General features: G+C 39.6%; 1 protein-coding gene across 4 annotated transcripts in view; it reads right to left on the bottom strand.

Moving 5' to 3' along the window:
* Positions 1-22114, bottom strand: part of GRIA3 (glutamate ionotropic receptor AMPA type subunit 3) — a 141075-nt gene that overhangs the window by 105604 nt on the left and 13357 nt on the right. For all 4 annotated transcript variants that reach the window (XM_057365651.1, XM_057365650.1, XM_057365652.1 and 1 more), the window contains exon 3: positions 3160-3399. In XM_057365651.1, the coding sequence (XP_057221634.1) occupies positions 3160-3399 (240 nt within the window). The remainder of the gene's footprint in view (positions 1-3159; positions 3400-22114) is intronic.

The following is a 22114-nucleotide window of genomic DNA, read 5'->3' as shown; positions in this document are numbered from 1 at the left end:
TTTCTGCTGGTACAAGGAGAGAAATGTGATTTGGTATTTCTCTTAAATTTCTGTCTCTTCACAGAAGGATAAGTTTACCCACTGAAATTAGCAATGATGAGACATAATTCTTGCTGGTGAAATGCATGAATCTCACTTTTTTTTTCCTGCTCTAGCAGTTTTTAAGAAACTGAATTTTACACCTTCACATAAATATACATTTGAGAGCATAATCTGCAGCAGTCATCATCTCATAGCAACAGAAAAAATATTATTTTATCCTTAAGAATGTAAGTAAATACAATGTACAAACTAAGTTAACTGATTAAAAGCTTCATCACCAATGTAATTGAAAATCTTAATTGTATTTTGTTGTTTGAGATCTATTTTTTGTATTCACTTCAGGAGCAAACCTGGGGGAAAYCATACACCTATATGACTTRATGGCAAAGAACAAAAAGAAAACAATTTTACAAAGCTCAATTTTYCTAAGTTTAAACCAAAATAGTTCAATAAAACCATAAGGTTTACTCAGTTTTGTATGGCATCTCTAATATTCTGTGGTATTTATTAATAGTAAATGCAATGCTTAATATATGGCAGTGTTTCTCTGCAGCAGAACATGGTAAAGCCACTTGCAACAACAATTTAGTCCATAAATAATATTCAACATAAGAAAGAGTGGTCTAATTTCTAGAGATTTCTCAGGTTCTCAGTGAGATTATAATCTTTTTAGAAAGGCACTATTTAAATGTTATTTTATTTCAGGARCTGCCAATAAACTGCTTAACAGCTTCTCTCTTCAGTGTTTGTGCCCCAAAGCAGTAAAGTACCTAAGACAGGAATTATTAAAAATTGTGACAGCTCTGGTGTTTGCATTTCTCAGAAAAGGAAATGCACTACCCAACACAAGCAGTCATTCCCTATTATTACTGTCCAAACTTTTGGGGCCTTTTTTTTGTTTTTTTTTTGTTTTCTGGTATTTGAAGGCCTACTACAAGAAATTGGTGAGCTTACTGGAATTGCCAAATGTTTCAGGTGCTGTCATACATGATTACCACACCTCAAACAAAGGAACCCAATGCCCATATCTCAGTACCTAATTGCCCTGCATCTCTCATATAGTAAACTTCTTAATTTATTATAATACTGGAAGAATTAAAACTCGGGTAATGGCTACCAGGTTTCTATTAAGCAAACTAAAACAGCAGTGAGGCTAATAAACTGTTCATTTTTTTCCCTTGTTTAGCAGATAGTAGATTCATTATCAAACAGCAGCAATGAGGAAGGACTGATGTTGTAAATTTATCCCAAACAGCTTAAAGCCCATCATGAAGCTACCTACATTTACTGATGCTTCCTCCATCCCAAAGACACAGCTGTCCTTTATCTCCTAGCCCCGTGCTACATTTTATAATCCTCCWGTGCCCTTCACTGTCATCCAGTTCAGAGTTTTCACTCTGACACTTCCCCAGAATGGCTGACACAACACAGGGCYRRYGTAACACCCACGTGAGACACTGTGRGTTCCCAACAGGATTTGGTCAGTCATTGTAAGATTAAGAGTAAACTGTTCCAAAGGGATTAACCATCATAATAAACTCATGATTGGACTGTGTCTACCTAAAGTTTGTACACATTGAGAACTGAAAATAAATGAAGTTTGAGGCTGCAAGTGCCCCCTCTTCCTGACTCCCACTGCCATCTCAGGCTGACAGTCATGTCATCTTGACAAGTTCTAGGGAAACTCTCACTGTTTTGGATGATTTTTCCAGTCTAAAGTGCCAAATTTCTTGAATGACTGGTAAAATTATTTCCAAAGCAAACTTTATTAGCCTTAATCATGATAAGTTTCATCAGTCCTGGACCAAATGATATTTTACTTTATCACATGCTCTAARTTCACCATATTTGGCCATGTCAAGCCTTTCTTACTCAGACAAATGGCTTATTCACAGGAGCTTTTGTTTAAAAGTGGACTAAGCCAGAAACATGGATGTACACATAGTAGTTTTACAAGATTTAAGAAGTAATGGCATTCTTACCTTCTCCATACTTTCCTACTTGATCTCATACCTACTGTTTTTCAGTGCTAGAAATATTTAACACCTAAACATCACTCAGAAAATTCAAAACTCTTGGCATTCATTTAAATTGGACTAAAAATGACTTTTTTTTTAAAATATATAATTTCTTTAGTTTTTAGTTGGATGATGCTACTAATCTTCACTGTGAAAAGCACACCCACTGAAGACTTAACAATGTGCAGTAGCCTAAGGAAATTTTGTCATGGGAGTCAGGAACAGGATCTAAGCTTCTTTGTCTTTAYTGAGACCCCTTTGATCTGAAGAATTTCTTGAAGCTGCAAATCACAAAGCTGGTAAGAAGGGCAATGGCACATCTACTTGATACAAAAAATTCTATCCAAGTGAAATCTGTAACAGAGCAAATTCTGTACACTGAGAGCAGGTGGCAGCTGAAAGATTCCTCATAGAAAATGGTTTCTGATGGCTTTATATTTTTTTTACAGTATTCACTGTTTTCTGCTTATTAGTAGTTAACAATTATGAAAAACTGTTTTTAATGTGTTTCTACTTAATAAAACATAACTCTGGTCATTCTTGGCATGTAACCCAATTAGTTTCTTGAATGTGAGATACMTAGAGCACCTTTTCTCCAGCCAAGCCCTAAAGCATCTTTGACACTACATGCTTAGACCATTATTGATGCTTAGACATCTCCAGAGCGTATCTTAGCATGGATTGCCTTAGTCCAGTGCCAGGAGAATGTGCATTCATGTGAAGTGGTGTGGGRTTTGCAATGTCACTCACAGTGGAAGGTCCTGCTTATCAGCCTATTTCAGTGGTTTTTTTTATTTATTTTGAAGGACTCAAACACCCTGGCAATTGTGGAGTCTGCAGTTCCGTGGAAGCCAGGCATGCCAATTTGAATATTTACACTGCTAACACTATTCCCAGACACCTCTGCAAAAATGATCAGTGATATAAAGATGCCTCCATTTCATTTATGCATTTAGTTTCTTTAGAACAAACTTGTTTTCTAGGACTGCCAGAATATTCTACCTACATCCAGAAGAAAAACTGGGCTGCACGTACTGATGCTGGTAGGACTTAGAGCAAGCTACGAAACAGAAAAATCAGTTGCAATGGTGGTGCTTACCCCGTTCTGTGTCATACAGGTACACAAACTTTTCCCACTTGTAGTAAGTCAAGAGACTCAGGATGGCTCCTTTCAAGGCTGGCCGCATCTGGATGACAAACTGCACATCTGCATCCGTGGGGAAGCTGGGGGTGATGAAGGACGTGTGAAGGGCTCCACAAAACGACGTCAGGGTGTTCATTGACATCTGGTCATAGAATCCAAAGATGGCATAAACTCCTCTGGAAAACTGTGAACAGACTAAGAAAGACAGACCAGGGTGTTAAAAATCTGAAATACAATGAATGCAAATGAACTTTCAAAGTATATTGGAGGTAAACCTTCTAACCATTCCTGAAATTATTCTGTATGATGCAGCAGATGGAGTGAATTAATGAGATAATATATACTAATTTCAGTGCARCTGTAAATTGTGCCAACTTTGTAACTGGCCTGAATACATTTATTTTTGGTTGTATTTGTCCTATGTTTTTACAATCCACTAATCTCTCCTTATTTTTAAAAAATAAACATGGGATTACATTGCCTCTCTGTAAAATACYCTTCCTGTCTCGAGTAGCTCTGTGAGGAGCTCCATGACAAATATCAAGTCTGCTTAAAAGTCAGTTTTTCCTGGTACCCAAACTTGATTCAGATCTGATTCCAAGAAATCTGGATGTTTTATTTCCTTACAGTTCACAAGTGTGAAATCTCTGTGGGGTCTTCTTCAGTGAAAAATTATGGTGGCTGAGTGTTAAAATCTTTCAGAAGCAATTTGGAAATCTGTGGCTTATTATACAACAACACAAATRAGGAGTACATATTGTTGTTTTATGGGACTAAAGCTGATACCCCTTAAGAGGAAATCTTTTAGGCATAAACTCCATTAACCATTCTACTTTCCTGAGGAWACTATCTTGTACTAGAAAAAAGTCAAAAGAGACAGAGATTTTTTTTTCACATGCACTTATCTGGGAAACACTTCATTATTTCCCATCCTTTACAGGGATTGAACAAGGACCATTTTGTCAAATGAAAAGTATGAAATTAAAAATGAAAGTATTTCAATTCATAAACATGGCCAGCTTCACAGGAGCTGCAGAAAAAAAGTTTCTTTGTTGCTCAGCTAGCTCTGTRGGCAAAGTGCAAAATTCTTGTGACCCTGGGTTCTTTGCATGGAGGGACCCTGATCTGTGAGGTGCTGGGGCTCTGGATCATAAAAAGACTRTACAACWGCAATACAAAACAGCACAGCAGCAYTTCTAATCAYAGCATTGCTGGACTGGGATGAGCAAGTCTCATTTGTAATGAAAAAAGCTTCCCAGAAAAATGTTCATTCAACATTAACATTTTCTCTTGTCAAGAACAGGATTTAACAATTTTCAACCAGCCCCATTAAAGACTTTTGCAAAAACGCTGCATATTTAACTCTGCATAAAGCAAGGGCAAGCAATTACCAGCAAGGAAGACACGACTTCTACACATGAGAAATGCACAGCATTGCTACTTCTGAAAGTACCATCCCGAAACAYTTCCCACCATAAATGCTACCATTCAGGGTAACTAAAAACTGTTAAAGTAATTTTAAAAAGGATTCTCCACAATATCAGCTCATTGACACAGCATCAYGGAGAACATCTAAAATCGGCAGTCAGGTGTTAAAATTTGATTTTCTTCCTGGAGTTYCAGATGCAAAAACTAGAAATGCTGTTAAGGATTTAAGTATTTAAGCCACTGTAACAGGACATGACCAGCTGTGGATACCAGCAGCAAATAACAGCTGGTGAGACACAGAAAGGAAGTAAGAGGTGATAATTTCTGAAAGGAAAGTTTGCTGAGGTTCTCAAGCACAGCAAAGAAAAGATATAAAAGAAATTATAATATGGTAAGAATTTATTCCCAGAGGCATGACTGACGAATTAAATACACTGTTTAAAAAKGCATTTTGTTAAACTGTATACCAGCCAGCTATAAAGCAGGAAAGCTACCGTAAAAATTATCTGCTGAAGGAACAAATAAAAAGCRTTAACTTACAGGTGGATGAAAGGGAAAAACAAAAATTACATTAGAAAGTCTGGTGGTCTCCAAATCATTTAAATGGTATGTAAACCCCTCTAATTCCATGGGAATAATCAGTGAAGTGGGATTTATGGAGCTGGGTGTCCTCACATACATTGAGCCCTGATCASGCTTCTTTTACATATTTATTAATGGCCTAGTTTACTAGTTTTTATGTAGATTTTGTACTGCAGAGAAAAGCAAGTATTCCAGGAATCATCCCTTCTTGCAACGTAAATAAGCATATTCACAAAGGTCTCCTGATCCTAAAAACCCAGAGTATTTCAGACAATCCTGGATTCACCCATTATTTATCAGGCTAAGACTCAGGAATACTCCTGAACTGTRACTCAACTGAATTAAAGTGTATTTTCATAGCAGACTGTGCTTGTTTATGCAAAGAGCCCATCCTCAATTTGAGAGTAATCTGAGAAAAAAAACAGTCTGTGAACAACCTGACAGGACTTCTCCAAGTAACACCTCAGAGCCAACACAGAGCTGCTGCTCACACGGAGGTGAGAGCTTCTGATTCGGTCCTTCAGGTATTTGCAACTGTTTTTCCCATTGAAGGATCATCAAAAATATCTTCCAACAAATGCAACTGCTGCCCACTCTTATTTYCCCTGGTTCAGGTTTGTATTCACAGCAGATTTTAGAGATTAACTCTTTGAAAGACTGTCTRTCCTCTATTAATAGTTTATTATTCCTGACTATCTATTCTGAATGCTCTGTAGGATGCCAATTTAGTTTTACTGTCCCATTTAAAAGGCAAATAAACCTTTGTTTTTATAAGGAAAAGCTAAAAGGCCAATTATCTTGGTCCTCAATGTTCATTTGCATTTTTGAACTCAGAGTTTTGTYGAAATTTTGTAGCACTTGGTCTTTCACACAGTTTGTGACCTAATCTCCTCTGTGACCAGACAAACCTATTGAATATCCATGAAACAACAGTAATACTGTTACTTTTTTTCCGAAAAAATAAATGTGTAATTACATTCATTTAAATTAAGCTATTATTCTAACATCACTGAGCCACAAAAAAAAATTAAAAAAGCTAACTAAGACTTAGCCTTAAGCTCTTTTTACAAACTACTTTCTATTGACAATCAGAACAATCCTCATGTTTGAGTTAGAATTTTGGTATTTTTCCTTAATTAATCACAGTTGATTTATGTTTGTTTTTCCCCATTTGAAAAATGCAGATGGTCAAACACTTACTTTGGCTGTTAAAGAAATGATTTGGACAAGTCCTGATGCAACCCCATTCCTCAAGAAAAAAAAAGCAATTTTTTTTTTTGCTGAGCTATGAAACTGCTCTTAATTATGTGGCTGCACATCTGTTTCCAAGGACAGCACAAAGCCAAGTTGCTCTATAACCTGATCTGAAAAAGCCTGAATGTCCAGAAATGAGGAAGAGATGTCCTGAGCAGCAGTTAGCCAACAGGAGAACACGAGAAGCCATTATTTTGGCRTTAGGTGCAAGGTGAGTATTTATTAACGTAGATTCAGCACTGGGCTCGTTCTCAGAGCGAGCTGCCACATGCCATCATGCCCAGGAGAGGAGGTGATGGCATGACAGGAGCCTGTGAATTCTCAAGCATGTCAAGAGAAGAAAAGAAACTTTCAGGTCATGACAGACTGGTGTTTCCTGCCAAGGAAGGAAAAAGCTCGGAGCCAGAGTGCTGCCAGGGCTAAGCAGAATTTACTTTAAAACAAACCCCAAAACCAAAAAAAGCCCCCAAAGACAACCAACCAAAATGCAACTGAAGCCAAATAAATAAAAATCTAAGTTTCTCTGTTGGATAGCAGCTGAGCTATCCTAAGCATCAGTGTAACCCAATGAACCCAGACTCCTGTTTTACTTGCTTTTCCATCCTCCCTCCGGTCAAATCAGGCCCACCACTGAAAACTGATAAAATTAGCCARATAAGATATTTTTTCCACTCAGATCCCAGAAAGGCAGCAGGACAGAATCTCAGAAGACTCCCCATTTCACAGAAGTTATTAGATGTTTTATGTCGTTTTAAAATTTATTTTTGCCTTTGAATGGTATTCAGTTTTTCTACGTTTTAGTGACTGTGAGTATTCCTGACACAACAAGGTTGTACAGGCCCTGACATTTCTGCTGTCTATTGCCTGAAAGCTAAAGTCAAAACTTCTCTGACACCTTTTTTTTTTTTTTACTTCCAGTTCTTACTATAAACAACTGAAGCGTTACTAGGAACATTTACAAGTAGGTTTGGATTTTGCTTGTTCAAAGAAAAGATGCACAAAGCCAAGAAAACAGATATGTAAATGGTGGGTCATATTATASCATTTCCAATGGATGATATCATTAATGGCTGAATTGTAAAAGTCAGCAGGATCCTCCCAGGTGTGGCACTTCTCCCCTGGATGCCACAGCCCAGTAGTTTTGGCGTCAGGGGTTGGAGGTTACAATACCTCAGACACTTTTCCTTCTTCACTACGCTTTTTATGAGCAATTTGTCCATACCAATTTCTTGTACAGTAGGTGTGACAGAATTAACCTGTCACGGGGGCACTGCCAGCCTGTTCCAGCCACACTCCCAGGGCTCCAGGGGAGGGACAGCACTGTGGGAGCTCCATCCCAGCGACAGCATCACATGCTGCTCATGCCACTTCCTCAGCTCTGTGCTCTCTGCTCCCCTCAGCTGTGAAATAATTTTATTCCCTCCACTTTCTTCTGCCAATTGTCTTGGATTCCAGACAACTCTCACTGCCAGCTTCAGCCAACAGACTAATGGGTCTACTTTATAATGGGATAATATGCAGGCTGTCTCAGAGCAGTTGCCATTTTCTAGGGCTCCATCCCTGCTGTAATAAAGCAAGGGTTACCATTAGCATTACCTCTTACAGTAACAATGCAGACTCACTCTTAGAGAGACAGACAATGCCTCCACCGCTTTCTTTTGCTTTCATTTTAATACACAGAATGAAAAGCAACAACTCTCTCTACCTTGAGCCCTGAGGAGATCAGCTCAGTGCCCCTGAACRCTGAATGAGCTCCTTTCAGGCTCCAGGCAATCAGTCTTGAGAGCTTCCTTTAAAGACAAGCCCATAATATTAAAAATTTAAAAGGAAGCGAACTGCATTTACCTATAGCCAATAAAACAATCCTTTATCTTTTAATTAAGACATTTAATTGTCACAAATAAAATATTGCTTAAAACTCAGGTGAGAAAAGATGCATTTCTGAAAATAGTCATTTCTGATTTAGTTAACAGTAACCATTCCTGGGGGCAGGAAGCAACCAAGAAAGCTACAACTTGAAATTGGATACAAATCTCTCTGGGATATTGGCTACAACATGACTTCTCATCCTACCTAGAAAAGGATATGCCCTCACAAACACAAAAACATCCTCTGAAAACAAGTAAAAAACCCCAATGCAGAACTTCACAGCAGAGCACAAAACAAAATCATGATTTACTCTTGTTACTTCATTTATGGCATCAGTTTTCTCAATGATAAAACTGCAATGTTTTATCCAGTTCTTTTTATAAAGAACTGCTTGATTTGCTTCATTCTATCTAATGCTTTCTTCAAATACACACGCTTCCTTCAGTTTGCATTTCTTTTTAGGAGAGCAAATAAAATAAAAACAGCATGTTCAGGCCCAGGAGGGGGATATTATTAAATTGCAAATGAAAGGCATAAGGATTAATCCATTCATATTTTACAAACCATTTACTGGAAAGGAATTCAAAACACATGTTCAGATCCAAGCATCCTCAAACACTCTCTGGTTGAGATCCTGTTCAAGATTTGGACACYTTATCACAACTCCATCACACATTGTTAAAGCAGTTTTTATTTCTTATCTGCTTTTCCAGGATGGCTTTGGAACCCTGATCCCAATTACAGTTCTTGTGCTGCACAAACGCATCCCCACAACCTTGGGTGCCTTCAGTGTGCCCAATTAYTTATGACATACTTGACTCATTAAACTTTACACATTTTGGCTTTTATATATCCAACCGTGGTCAAATAAAACCCTAACAATGTACATGAATTTGTTGTGCACAGGATCTTCTCTTCACACTGGAACATTTGTGTGAATTTTATGAGCATATGAAAAAATATCACCTTGCAAGGACAAAAACAGGCCACTTAGGCTGTAACAATGCTAGTGGGAACACCAGCACKCAGAGAAAGGTAAACCAGGATCAAAACCTCTCTGGCCCAAACTGCCAAATTGATATATGTATGCAAATGAAAGCTTTGGTATTTAAAAAAAACAGCTAGTCTATTTTAAATGCCAATAAAAAGGGCATTCTTGATTACCAAACCCTAAGGTAGTCTGAACACACCCCTGACTTTACTGAGAAAGCTGTGCTTAACTTTCTGAACACTACTGTAGTCTGAGAATGTACTGCAGGTAGCCTAAACAGCTTCCAGCAGGCAGTGGTACTTGTATTGCTATTTTGTAYTCACTGTTTAGCTCCCAAGCTACTTCCAAACCAAAGATGGTGCAGAGTCTGAACTACCCCTGTSCTCGGGTTATTGGTCACAAACCTATTTTTTTTTTTCTGTAGAACCTTGTTAAAACTCAAGCAMAAAATTAGTCGTTTGTCCCACAAACACAGCAAAGGATAATTTATGTTTTTCATTGAAATAAAAAAAGAAAAATCACTTGCCATTCAGAATCTCTGTATTTATGACACATTTATGATGGTGGAAGAAACCCAGGAGTCAATCCAGCCAATTKCCATGAAAAATTTCAGCCTCTTATCAGGACCAAATTGTAAAAGGATTTTGTTTAGCTGGGATTCCTGTTTCACACTGATTTTTTTTTTTAAATACCATTGATTCAGAGTTCTATAAGAACATTCCATTTGGAAGGCTGTGAGTCAGATAATCATGACTCATTTTGAAGTATAAACCATTGGAGTTTGAAAGAAATAAAATAGGGGTTTAAGCTTAAAATGGATTAAAGGTGAGAGAAGATATATATGTGCCATAAAAATCAACTGATTTTTTTTGAAGATGATTAAAAAAATGTGTTAGGTACTTAAGGACTATACTTAGGTACGTGCTGATCAGAATATTACATTATCCTGCTCGTGTCATTACAAGATGGAGTTCAAGCTCTCAGACCAGGCGGCACAATTTATAGCCAAGTTTTCTCTTCTTAAGCTCATCCTGGCAATTCATGATCTTCTACTTTTAACAAATCACTTTTCATCCTGATCCCACCATCCCCACAAGCTGCTCACAAAAGCCACTTCTTTTAATTTTAAGGACTTTAAACACATACCACGCAGTTTTCAACAAAGAGCTTTTAGAAAGAAGACTTTGTAACGCTGTTGCAAAACTCAAATTTAAATKCTGTGGATTTRTGTTATTTGTGACCTCTTCTGCTTTCTGCCTATGCATGTCTTGACACCAAAGTWGATGCTTGCAGGAGAAGCAGCAAGAGGCTTCTCTTGTTAAACTGTTGGAGAGAAATGGAAAGGCGCTGGTTTGTGCCCTTCTCACCCTGGTGAGGAGATGTTTCTGCTCAGTTACTCCAGGATGTTCAATGCCCTGCCAACAGCAGCAGAGTGTGCAATGCCARCACCTGCTCCTGATTGCAGCTCCACCATCCTGGATGCTCAGGATTTACAGCACGGGCCTCCCTCAGGTCCAGAGAGCGACAGAGGTTTAACGAGAAGATGCGAAGCAGCTCATGGAGCTCTGCCCTTCCAGAAAAGCTTTAGCCTATCCTACACACACAGCCTCACACTCCTTTCTCCATGAACACGGGAGATGTGCTCACACCTGGGTGAGGGAGCCAGAGGACCTGGCAAAGCTTTYCCCAGCAGATCTAAATATATTCACAGCAAACAACGATCTTTTGCGTTCCTCACATCCAAGACTCCAACTCCTGTTTCGTGACTAATCTCTGCAGAAACATGGACAGTGTGCATGCAACACAAATATGTAACACTCACTGGAGTGAAATAACTTGTTTCCATCTGTTGCACCATTTGAAATGCTTTTAATTTAATCTCGTATGTCATGCCTGCCCGCTGTGATCACTTTGGATTGTAACTGCATCTCTTATTTCTGAAGCAATTTTCCTAAAAATGTTGGTCGTATGAAAATATGAAAACTCCTGTTCTTTCAAAGATTGCTCAGTTCCAATATACTAGAAAATTTATCAGCCATCTATTTACAAGCAGAAAATATACTCTATTAATATGCATATTCTAATAAACACAGTAAGATGAATGCTTCTGTAAGCATATTCAAAGTAATAAGAGTACCACAAGCCATTAAGCACTCTGCCTCGGAACAAAAGGACACGTTCAAAAAAGTGTTTTTAAAATGAACTTGACAAGATGTGGTAGACCTGGGATTACCACGCGGCTATTGTTACCTTCYTCAGAGATGATCTATCTGGACAATACTTTAAACAACAGGCTAAGGKAAAGCAAGAGCTTTGTGGTATGAAGAAAAAAAGATAAATCACACCCATCAGAAAAGGGCAGCATTTTGCAGTGGAGGATGTTAGGCAGAAYGTAGGGTTGAATCAAAGAGCAGCAGTTAAAGGCAATGCCGTGCCTCAGAGCTGTGAATCGGCAGCAGCGATCTGCAGCACCCCAGCACTCTGAAGGGATTTCTCATATCCCTGGAACATCTCAGGATGGAGGAAGTAAAAAGGCAAAGGCATATTATTAAATGTATGCTTGTTCAGCAGATCCTTCCCTAAGTGATTTCAGAAGTTGACTTCATTCTGGGCCACTGTGGTGAAAGGCAATAAATCAAAACAAGGCTCTGGCAGTGTGATGAAAGATGAGCTGAGTCTGCTGAGGTGRTGCCATTTATAGGCCTGGGGGGATATATTACAGAGGATGAGACACCAGAGGCAAAGTGGCCCACACACCTGAAGCACTGAGCTGGGTAAAATTCACCAGGAGGTGAAGGTCACAGTTAAGGTTGTCCAAGGAGAAAGGGGATGTGAACGCCAAAACAGCAGCTGTGCAAGCAGCCTCCAGCTCTGGAGGGTTTCCAGTTGGCTCTGTGCATGCAGAGCATGGTGCTGGCTGACACACAGCCCAGTGTACCCAAAGCAACAGTCCCTCACTCCTTCCTGGAGGCTCTGCAATGGTGTTCCAGCAAGCACCGTCACTGCAAGCACATCTCAACCAGTCGACTGCATTTCACATTTCTGTATATTCTCCCCTGTTCTTACTCAAGGTTCATAGGGCTGTGTAATTCCCACCCTGGTGTGCCACTGCTGCCAGCTTATCAGTCTGAGGTTTCTGTTAATGCAAAAGCAGAAAGAGGATGGCTGTGAAAACTGCCTTCAGCAGCCAGGGAAATTCTTTGGAGATGCTCCTTAGGGGTCCAATAAAAAAAGCACCCATCAGTATCACTAGAGAAGTTCACATGGAATTCAGTGAGAGCTGGACTAGAACTGAGAGACCTATCCCCACTGAAGGGGCAAACTACAGAAATACCACATTAACACCCCAACTGCCCTTACAAAAGCATAGCCCCATCTGTTTTTGTTCGCAATATGATTTGTCTGCCTTAGTCCACAGAGTCCTTCTTGCTATCAGCCTCCTGGACCTTCACGATCACATCTGACAGTAATTCACAGACCAGCACCCTCAGCTAAGCCGGTGCCTTATTTACAGGGAACAACAAGAATATTACTCTTTATAAATTATGCATAATCACTATTTATCAAGCTGGGTTAATTGGCACATAACAAAAGAGTTGTCTGGTGCACAGCTGAATAATGTGGAAGCCAAAATTGATGGAAATGGTACAGCAAAAGCCTGATARTGAAAGAAAAGTCACATTGCTACATGTTAATTTTTAGCTGATTGCTGCCCTTTCAGAGGAGGAGCAGGAGGCCAAGAGAGACAAACCTAGTTAGAAATTATTTGTTAATCTCAGAGGGCTTGGACACATTGTTATAAATTCARATAGAAGTTTAAAGTTGCTCTCAGCCACCTGCATAGTGAAATGGCAACACGGTGCAAAGGCGTTTTTTGTGCTGCCACATTCATAAGCAGAGAGAGACATCATTAATCATCAGCAACAGCAGGGGACTGTGGTCTGCATGGGTGTGCGATGCTGAGGGAGAAGTGGGGCTCTTCCCACACCTCCACTTGACAGACAAGAGCTAACTGACTGCCTCATAGCAAAACCAGACTAGCTGCCCTTTTGTTCTACTCAAGAGACCCGGGAAGTCCTCATCAGAACCTTGGTGATGAGACAGTGGCAGGGTGGGGCAGCACATGGCTTTCTCTAGAACACAACACCTGGAGAACCACAGCTCAGTTAAYCTTGCTCTGCATGCACAGAAGGTTTTACYGAATGTCCTACCCCCKAAAWCTGTGTGCACAAATTCCAGAATGCWCTTGGGTGTTTAGATGGACAGACACAGACTGAACCGTGTGCTCCAGAGCTAGGGGTCAAATTATCACGGTGCTCACTCTGGCGGGAGGGTCCCCTTCCATAAGGTTTAAATCTAGTTAAGGTATTACAATCTAGCTCCAGTAGGGGTTGTCAGATGATTTAGTCTGATTTACACCATTACACTTCCACACTTCCTAGGCATYTTCTCTACTAACACTAAAATCTCTCCTAGCAGTAAAACACCTGCAAATCCATGACTTCAAAGAACAGCCCTTCCTTCCCAAATCATCACAAAGCTGGGGCAAACACTCTCAAGAGGGCAGTGGGTATCTCTAGGACAGCACTTCTGACATCCAATCTACCGAACAGCCCAACTGCAGCACTGTGGATGACAGATGGCCATAAATTTCTCTGCCTTTAGGCAGTTTCTCGCAGGGCTGTAGTGTTCCTCAAGCTCTGCAGTGAGCTGCAGGATGAGCTCTCACCAGATGACCATTGTCCCCCTGAAGGCCTGTCCCCACTGCTGCTCATCCCTAGTTTGCAGCACCACATGATCTGGGAGGGCAACCACGGAACAAAACGTATAAGGACAAGAAGGATCTTCCTGAGAGATGGGAGTGGAGAGTCACTGCCAGCTCTGGATGACACCAGCAGGCTCGRGAGGCAGGGCAGCCCTCACTCACAGCAGGCACAGACACAGAGAAGGGAGGAACCATTTCATGAACTCAATGAACTCCATTTATTTTTCAGCTGCCTTTCAAAAAAGCTTTTAAAAAATCAGCTTGCTATGCACAACAGGATAGGAGCTGATACGTGACTACAGTTAGAGATTGTAAATAATGCCTTACTTTAATTTAAATGTGYCCATGTCCTACCAAATAAAAACCTATTAAATTTCTGCTTTACTAATTTCTTATAAAGCAACTCACARTATCTTCCAGGTTTTATAGATTAATGATTCTGAATTTTAACTTGCAAGTTCCAGTGCCAATTTCAGAGTAAATTGAAAATATTTGTCTCTTGTTAGAACCACTGTAATTGTCCAGAGAAGCATTCACATCATTCAGCAAAAATCACAAAGTTGGGTTCCAAAACAGGAAACCTCTCTTTCTCTGCATCACACACAAAAGCATCTCATGTAATTCCATACTGCCTAAGCAGCAGAAAGGGCTGTGATAATGTGCCCTTGTATTTGATTAAACATTGTAGGAGCTGATGTTGGGCCATTGCTACTGAATTTTCCCRGCCTGATTTTCAAACCGACTCCTTGACAGGGTCAAGCTTTTTAAAGCGMCCCATCAACAGACTATTTTTGGAGTTGAAAATTTTGTAGGCCTTGAATAGATTTATTTGTTGAACTCAGGTAGTAAAGCTTTTCAGATAGATTAATGCACTAAGTGAAGTGTCTCTCCAGACTATAATAGGAGGCTTAAGAGACCTCATTTTCTAAGAAATGCCAGTTATAGGCACAGAAAACTTCTTTGTACTCTGATTTTTTCCATGTATTTTCCATTTGCACGAGCCAGACCAAGCCCTCCTTCCCACTGGCAATGTTATCAGTGAGACAATACCTTTCTATAACAAAAATAGCATAGAAACTTGCATAAGAAAAATGAATTTGATAACAATAGAATGACTTTCTCATAATAATTTAATAAGTTGAAGACATGAAGATTTAAATCCTCCAGAAGAGCTGCATAAAAGGGATTGATGAATTCATCAGCTCTTCCAAGCTTCCCAAAGAAGCCCAGGCAATATTTCTTACCTCCTGTTCCACAGATATCACCTATAAAAGAAGAGCAGGCATTCAAGTCCCTCTATTATACTGTTCTTTGACTCTGGGGCTAAATTCACTGTTGAATCTGCTGTAAGTAAATGTGACACATTTAAAAATATTCTGATTTGTTTCTAATCTTCCTCATTAGAATAATACACTTTCTGGTTAGGAGCACGGTTCTGAATTCYGAAAGTTCTGTACGGACACATAGCAAGCAACTGATCTTTCTAATTTTCCAATAAACCAAGAAAAGGCTGCAAAACCACACCAGAAATGCAAACACAGGCTATTGCTARTTTTAGTTAAGCACKGTCAGTATATTCCMGTATTWMAAAAAATCCTGAAACCTACAGAAATTAAAAAAACCAAACTATGAACTCCACAGATTGAAAAATCACGGAATGCTAAAAGTYTTTATGGTTTTAGCAGTATACTTTTACATAAAGTTATTTCTCTTTTCTTTCTCTATTGTATAAATAAAAAGAAGACAAAGCAATGGGACTAACAAACACAGGAATGTAATCCTATAACAAGTCAGCAATTTCTGCCACTTACAAAAATAAATAAGAGAAAAAAAAGAAGTTTTTCCTCCTCTGGTTGACTGTCAGGTTGGTGCCATGAGTAAGGACAGCAAGAAATAATTTCACACACAGTATATGTAATCCATAAATTAATGCTGTCTCTTTAAGCACAGAACCTTTGGGATTTTGTTTTAATCTATGTTTGATAGAAACACTTCATTCCATCAAAATTGTCAGGTTATACAATGATTTGGTGATAGCCAGCTGACAGGAGCCTCCTCTTCACTCTGGAGCAATCAAAACAAAACTACACCAAATCCATCCTCTTATTTAGTAGAGGGACTATAAGAACAGACAGATTGACAGTAACAGGATAATTCAGTAGCCATGAATATGTGGCTACACATTAGTTCCAAAAGAAGCAAGTATGATTGAGTTTCTATTCTTTGGAAAAAACCCTTCCCTTCCATAAAATCTACCCAACTGAAAGTCTTTCTAAACAGCACCAGCAAACACACCCAGGTTGTGCCCTACAAGGAATTTTCAAGCCATTTCACATCTTAGAAAGAAGTGCAATTTAAGTCTTGGCTCCAGACCCTTTTCGAAATTGTGGCTTCCCTTCACTTACTTGGTCCTATTCCTCCTCTCTCCCAGCATCCAAACCCATTCTCAAATAAAACATATCCTGCTATCACACAATTAACTTTGAATAAAAACATAAGAGGGAGAGTATTACTAGGAATAAAGAAAACCATGGAAATGCCACAATAAAAATATTTTCTTTTACTGAAAGTATGGTTCAAAGAAATGTAAATAAACTCAGTATCTAGGATTTTCATGACTTCCACTAAGCAGAATAAATGTGCTGGGTCAAGGCAATAAGTGAAACTAATCATGCACTAGAGAGCTGTAGCCTYCTGACAAGCCACATTCTGAAGCCTTTTTCTAAAATTGTTGTATCTACAGAGTCCATTCAAACTTCCCAAATGAGGGAGAGAATCCAAAGCACAGTCAGCTAATTAGAGCCAACAATGTGGGAAATGCAAGATAATTAAATTCTTCTCCTAAAAGATTTATTTCTGAATATCAGTTTTGGGAGACCAGGGGGGAGCAAGTGAGAAATTAATCGCACCCTGGAAAGTTTAACTCATCTTTGTGAGACTCTCCTCAGGAATGGAGCAATAATATGGTGTTCCTTATTAAGAAACTGATCACAGTAATATTACACAAAGATGCTGCTGTACACATAATTTTAAAATTTTTGTCCTTGATGTAAGCAGCCATCATCTGCGCAAACAGAAGACGCGCATTTAATCCATAACAGCATTGCCRTGAAAAAGAATAAAAACAATTCTGAATCAAAAGAAAAATATAAATAAAACCCAAGACTTCTTAAAAATAAAATTGTCAACAACAAGGGGACGGGTTATTCCTCTAAAACAGCATAATCACAGTTTTTGTGTTGAAAAATATAACTGCTGCCCAAGATTAGAAGAAGCTACCTGAATGGATGATTCTGGAAGGATGGCTCAGGTGAAGAACTTGGGCTTGTGATTAACTGGATCTGAAAAGTGACCAGTTATTTAAGCTAAAAAAGCCCACACGTTCTCACTCGGTTGAAAAACAACAAAACCCACCCAAAGCAGACATTTGACTGGCATCTAACAGAGATTACACAGATTGCTCTTGCAATGGATATTGCTACTCACAAGGAACAAATCTGGGGCCTGAACTAGAATATCCACACAGTATTTTATACAGCTGAGCAGACTGCTGAAAGGCAAGTTTGGACATCAAGGTATCCAAGTTCAACATCAAAGGTTGGAGGCCTCCAACAAGGTGTTAATGCCCTTAGGGACAGTGCACAGAACATGAAGATTCTTAAATGAGGTCTTTTAGCTACAAGCCCTATCCAAGCAAACTCTCAAATGGCAATATCACCCTTTCTTATTTCTTCCTTCACCATTCTTTTCTCAAGAATTCGGACAATCATCACAGGTAATCTTTATTATCACAGTTGATCTTTCATCTTAAAAAGAAGGGTAGAAGCAGTCACACTGCAGCTGCACAGAAGAATGAGGCAATTTGCTTAGGGAAGGACGCCTTTCCTTAGGATTCACAGGAATTTTCCTCAACACATTAAAGTGGACTGTCGAAAATGTCACAGTTTTCCATAATTAAAAAAAGGGAGATTCATCACTGTACATTTCTTCACCCTCAAGCTGTCCTTTCTGCCGAGGAAGCCAGAAAGGCAAAGCTATCCAGCAAAAATACCTGCTTATCACCTCCCAAGCTGGCTTTGTGAGTAACTCAACACTGCAGCTGAATAGTCAAACTCACATCCACGCTTTAATTAGAGGTAAGGGGAGCACCTACTGTTTGCATTTACAGCCTCTCTGGTTCGTGAGCAGCAGGAGCAAGTTCAGCCATCACAACTGCTCAGCTTRTGCTGCTCTGATGCATCGTTTCAGCAGGGGAACAATTAAGCAGAGCCATTCACGGCTGAAGAGACCCCTAAATTTTGCCAAGTGTTTTATCCTTACTACTGTATCTTGTCAGCCACTGCACCACACAAATTATCAACAGAATCCATCTCTCTCTGCTGACAGCATGGGCGTGGGGGTGTCTATTCTCCCATGAACATGTAGGGTATTTATTCCGCTAACTCATCCACTTATGTACAGAATGAGCATATCCYGTCTCATAAGAGGAAATTAAATTTTAGGAGAAAGAATTTAAGAATAAAACATCATCAGTTAAAGTGGTGGTATTAGAACAGCTCCATTGCAGAGACTGAGACAAAGGAAAAGCAAGCAGAAGGAAGCAGACAGATAAAAAGTGGCTTGCTAGGATCTGGAAAACAAGAGATGCTCAAATGAAGCTTTTTMTTGGTTACAAATCTTACAGGCTAAGAAAAAGATCTCTATGAAGGAAAAGAAAATAAGAACAAGAGAAAAATTATTTTTCTATTTAGGAAATCGATAGCACATGCTGCAAAAAAACTGGAATTATRGTAAAAAATATTCCACTTGAAAGCTATCACAGTGAGGTAAGCTGAGGAAGAATATGACCCTTTGGTAACCAAACAATACATTAATTCATAGCAARTATGTAAACATTTTTATACACCGTTCTGCCCAAAAGAACAGCTAAATACCATTTAAAGAACTGTAGTGATACAGATCTGCTTGCACATGGCAAGGTAAGACAATCTACTCCAGCTGGAGTGACCCAGACTTAGGCATTTTCTGGAACCTTAAAAGCAGTTACTTAATAAATTGGCTAAAATTGCAAATACATTTTAAAACACACCCAAGGATTCTACAGTTACGTCTGTCACAGTGTACTACTGAAGTTATGTTCAATGTAGCAATTAGTTCAGGTAAATATAGGGAATGTCTGCTCTCAGGACAGAAGCTGGAGGCAGCAGTCTTATTTCAGATATAAACAAGTAAGCATGAGTAAAACTAAAATAAAAGTGCTCTGAGCACTTTAATCTATTTTCAATTGCTCATGACTACAGAGCAAGACAATGGAAATTTTCAAGCACGGTTCTTAAAAATCTATCTAATCTTTATTTAATGATCACACTTTTTCAAATATGAATCCTTCAAATACACAGYAATGCATCAGTGAAAGAGCACATCCTCCAAAATGTGAGAGGGGCTTTTATTTCAACTTTTGGGGCTCTAACTCATTTGAGTCAGAAGGACAGACTTTTCCACAGCCAACGGGCCATCTGCTGACCTTGTCTCCAGCAAATCTCACAGCAAAAGAAATTGTGATGGAACAGCCCAGGCAAGTGGGATACACACCATTAAGTAAGCGACAGAATGAAGAATGGAAAAYTTTTGAGGGTAACTGTAGACAAACACGATCACTGCATTGGTGCATTTAYTTTAAATAGAAAAATGAGAAAGATGAAGGTATTTGTTCTGAAGCCAGAAGACTACTACCATATCCACTGCAAACAGGGCTTGCCTCAAGGTTTTCTTTGATTTTAAAACAAAATTGTGGTAATAGAGTACACTTAAATAGTCTCTTCTATCTGCAGATTCTAAGAAGTCCTTTACACTTTTAATAAAACAAAAATGTTCTTCACCTGCACAGTAGAAGATTGATTAAACCAGTTAGTACCCTTTGGAGTTTTGTTGCATTACCTCATTTCAACAAAAACTTGTTAAGTGGTTGTTTCTAATGAAGGTACTTTAATATTTGCAGAGTCTGATGCTCTATTCTGTATTCCTTCAAGTAACTTTTAATACTTTTGAATTGGGGTAAGAAAAGTCAATGCAGACACTGCCTGCAAGGACATATAATTCAGTGTATCATTTCATAACCCAGCTGTCAACAGAGACAACATTTTTATAATCCATGTATTGTATGCGTGCCAGTATGAGATGAATAGTCCTGTAACTATAATCAATACCGTTCATTCAAACAACTGGCAGCAGCATTTCAGACAACTGGCAATTTCATCAGTTTCACTGGGCTGCCCAAAAATAAACAGCTTGAGAGGGATGAATGATCTCTGTGGTTATCTATAAATAATACTAATCTCAGTCATTTGTTTCAGGGGGTTCATCACTGGGAGCTGCAGAAGTCTCATATCACTGCAGAAGGCATGGCAGCCTTCAAGAAACTAAAGAAATGCTGATGAATTTTACTGTTGGTTTTTCATTCACACAGTTAYTGTATTTACATACAGGCTCCACTGAAAGCTCCACCATCCCTCCAGGGCTTCAGCAGTTCCAGCTTTGCAGGAAATTCACACGATCTCAGGGACTGGTGAACATCTCAAAAGTCAAACTGGATTCACAGCAAGCTCCAGTGGTCTGAGCAAACCCAGCCTGGATAGTGAATTACACTAACGTCACTTAAAAGGAAACATGAGCAAGTTTGGAGTTTTTAACTACTTTAGTGTGAAACTTGCCCACTCTCAAAAGAGTTTTTGAGAGCAAAACAAACCCAGCATCTCCATGTGAGTGAGACCAGTGCTGAGGCTGATGGGCACGAGGTGAACCCAGGCAGACGGGGAACAGAAGGCGCCATTCACAGCCCTGTTTGCTCTCTCTGGGAAGTGAAATGGCTCTTTTTAAAACAGAAAAAATTAAAATGATGCTCTATCTGCTCCTATCGATCAAAGCAAAGCAAGAACAGAGAACACAGAAAAAGGAATRAAGACCGCTGACTAAAGGGAAAAACCACATCCCTGTGGAGTACAGATCCCAAAGAAAGCTTGCAAAGCCCTGAAGTGAAAAAGACCCACTTGCTGTGGTTGTAGTGACTCTCTCCCTGGCAGCCTTGCTGGCTGTGGGCAAGCACTGGCACACCACTGCTGGCCAGCATGTGACCCTGCACACTGGTGGGTCACCAGCCCTGGGCTGCTGCACATCTCCTGCTCCTGCAGGAAAATCTCCCAACCCCTGGGAATTCTCAATAGGTTTTCTACCCTAGTTCACCATTAGGAATTACAAGTTGCCTGGTGTGTTCTCTAGGGAAAACAGAGGAAAAATCAGCTTTCCCAAGGACCTAGAGGTTGACTTTCCTTGGCTTCCAGGGAGGRTTTGTGGTGCCATGAGCCACCACTGCAGAGAGCTCAATACACCACCGGACTGCAGCAATTCTTTTCTGCAGATATCRTGAGTGGGAGCCAAGGCCATCACCTCAGCTCCTTCACACAGAGTGTAATGCTCCAAAGAAACTCCATCAGATGAGCTCTGCAGAAGCACCCAAGCCCTCTGAACACAGCCTGAGCAGGGAGCAACAGCACATCTGTGTACACCCAGCTGACCCAATACCTGTTGCACCAAGCTTCAAAAGTTATTKTTCCATCTACAGCCAAAAATGATCACTTTCCTGTCTTAAAGCYTGTTGCTCAGAAAATTTATATCCTGGCAATTAAAATAATCTTCAACTTGTAGCATTATCCAATTTACAAGCTCGTTGCTAGTTTAATGACAACCAGCACGCCCAGCCACACCAAGCCAGCACTGCAGTGGGATGTTTCCAGCATTACTGCCAACACCATGAAGATTAATGGCACCAACTTCTYTGAAAAGAGAACATTCACCARTGGACAAACAGGGGAACCTCACAAYCCAGCGGGTGCCTCTACACCTCTGAGAAATGAGGCAGGCTGGGCTGTTTTAAAATGAAAGCCTGGATTTTATTGTTAAAGTAAAATTGTCTGGAGGACATTCMTAAAGAAAAGCCAGCTTTTAAGAATGGATTAATTTATCAA

Source organism: Malurus melanocephalus, unplaced genomic scaffold (genome assembly GCF_030028575.1).
Source record: "Malurus melanocephalus ecotype Western Australia unplaced genomic scaffold, MMel_1.1 scaffold_56, whole genome shotgun sequence".
Lineage (NCBI taxonomy): Eukaryota > Metazoa > Chordata > Aves > Passeriformes > Maluridae > Malurus > Malurus melanocephalus.
Note: the sequence above shows the minus strand (reverse complement) of the source record. Positions and strands in the feature narration are given on the sequence as shown.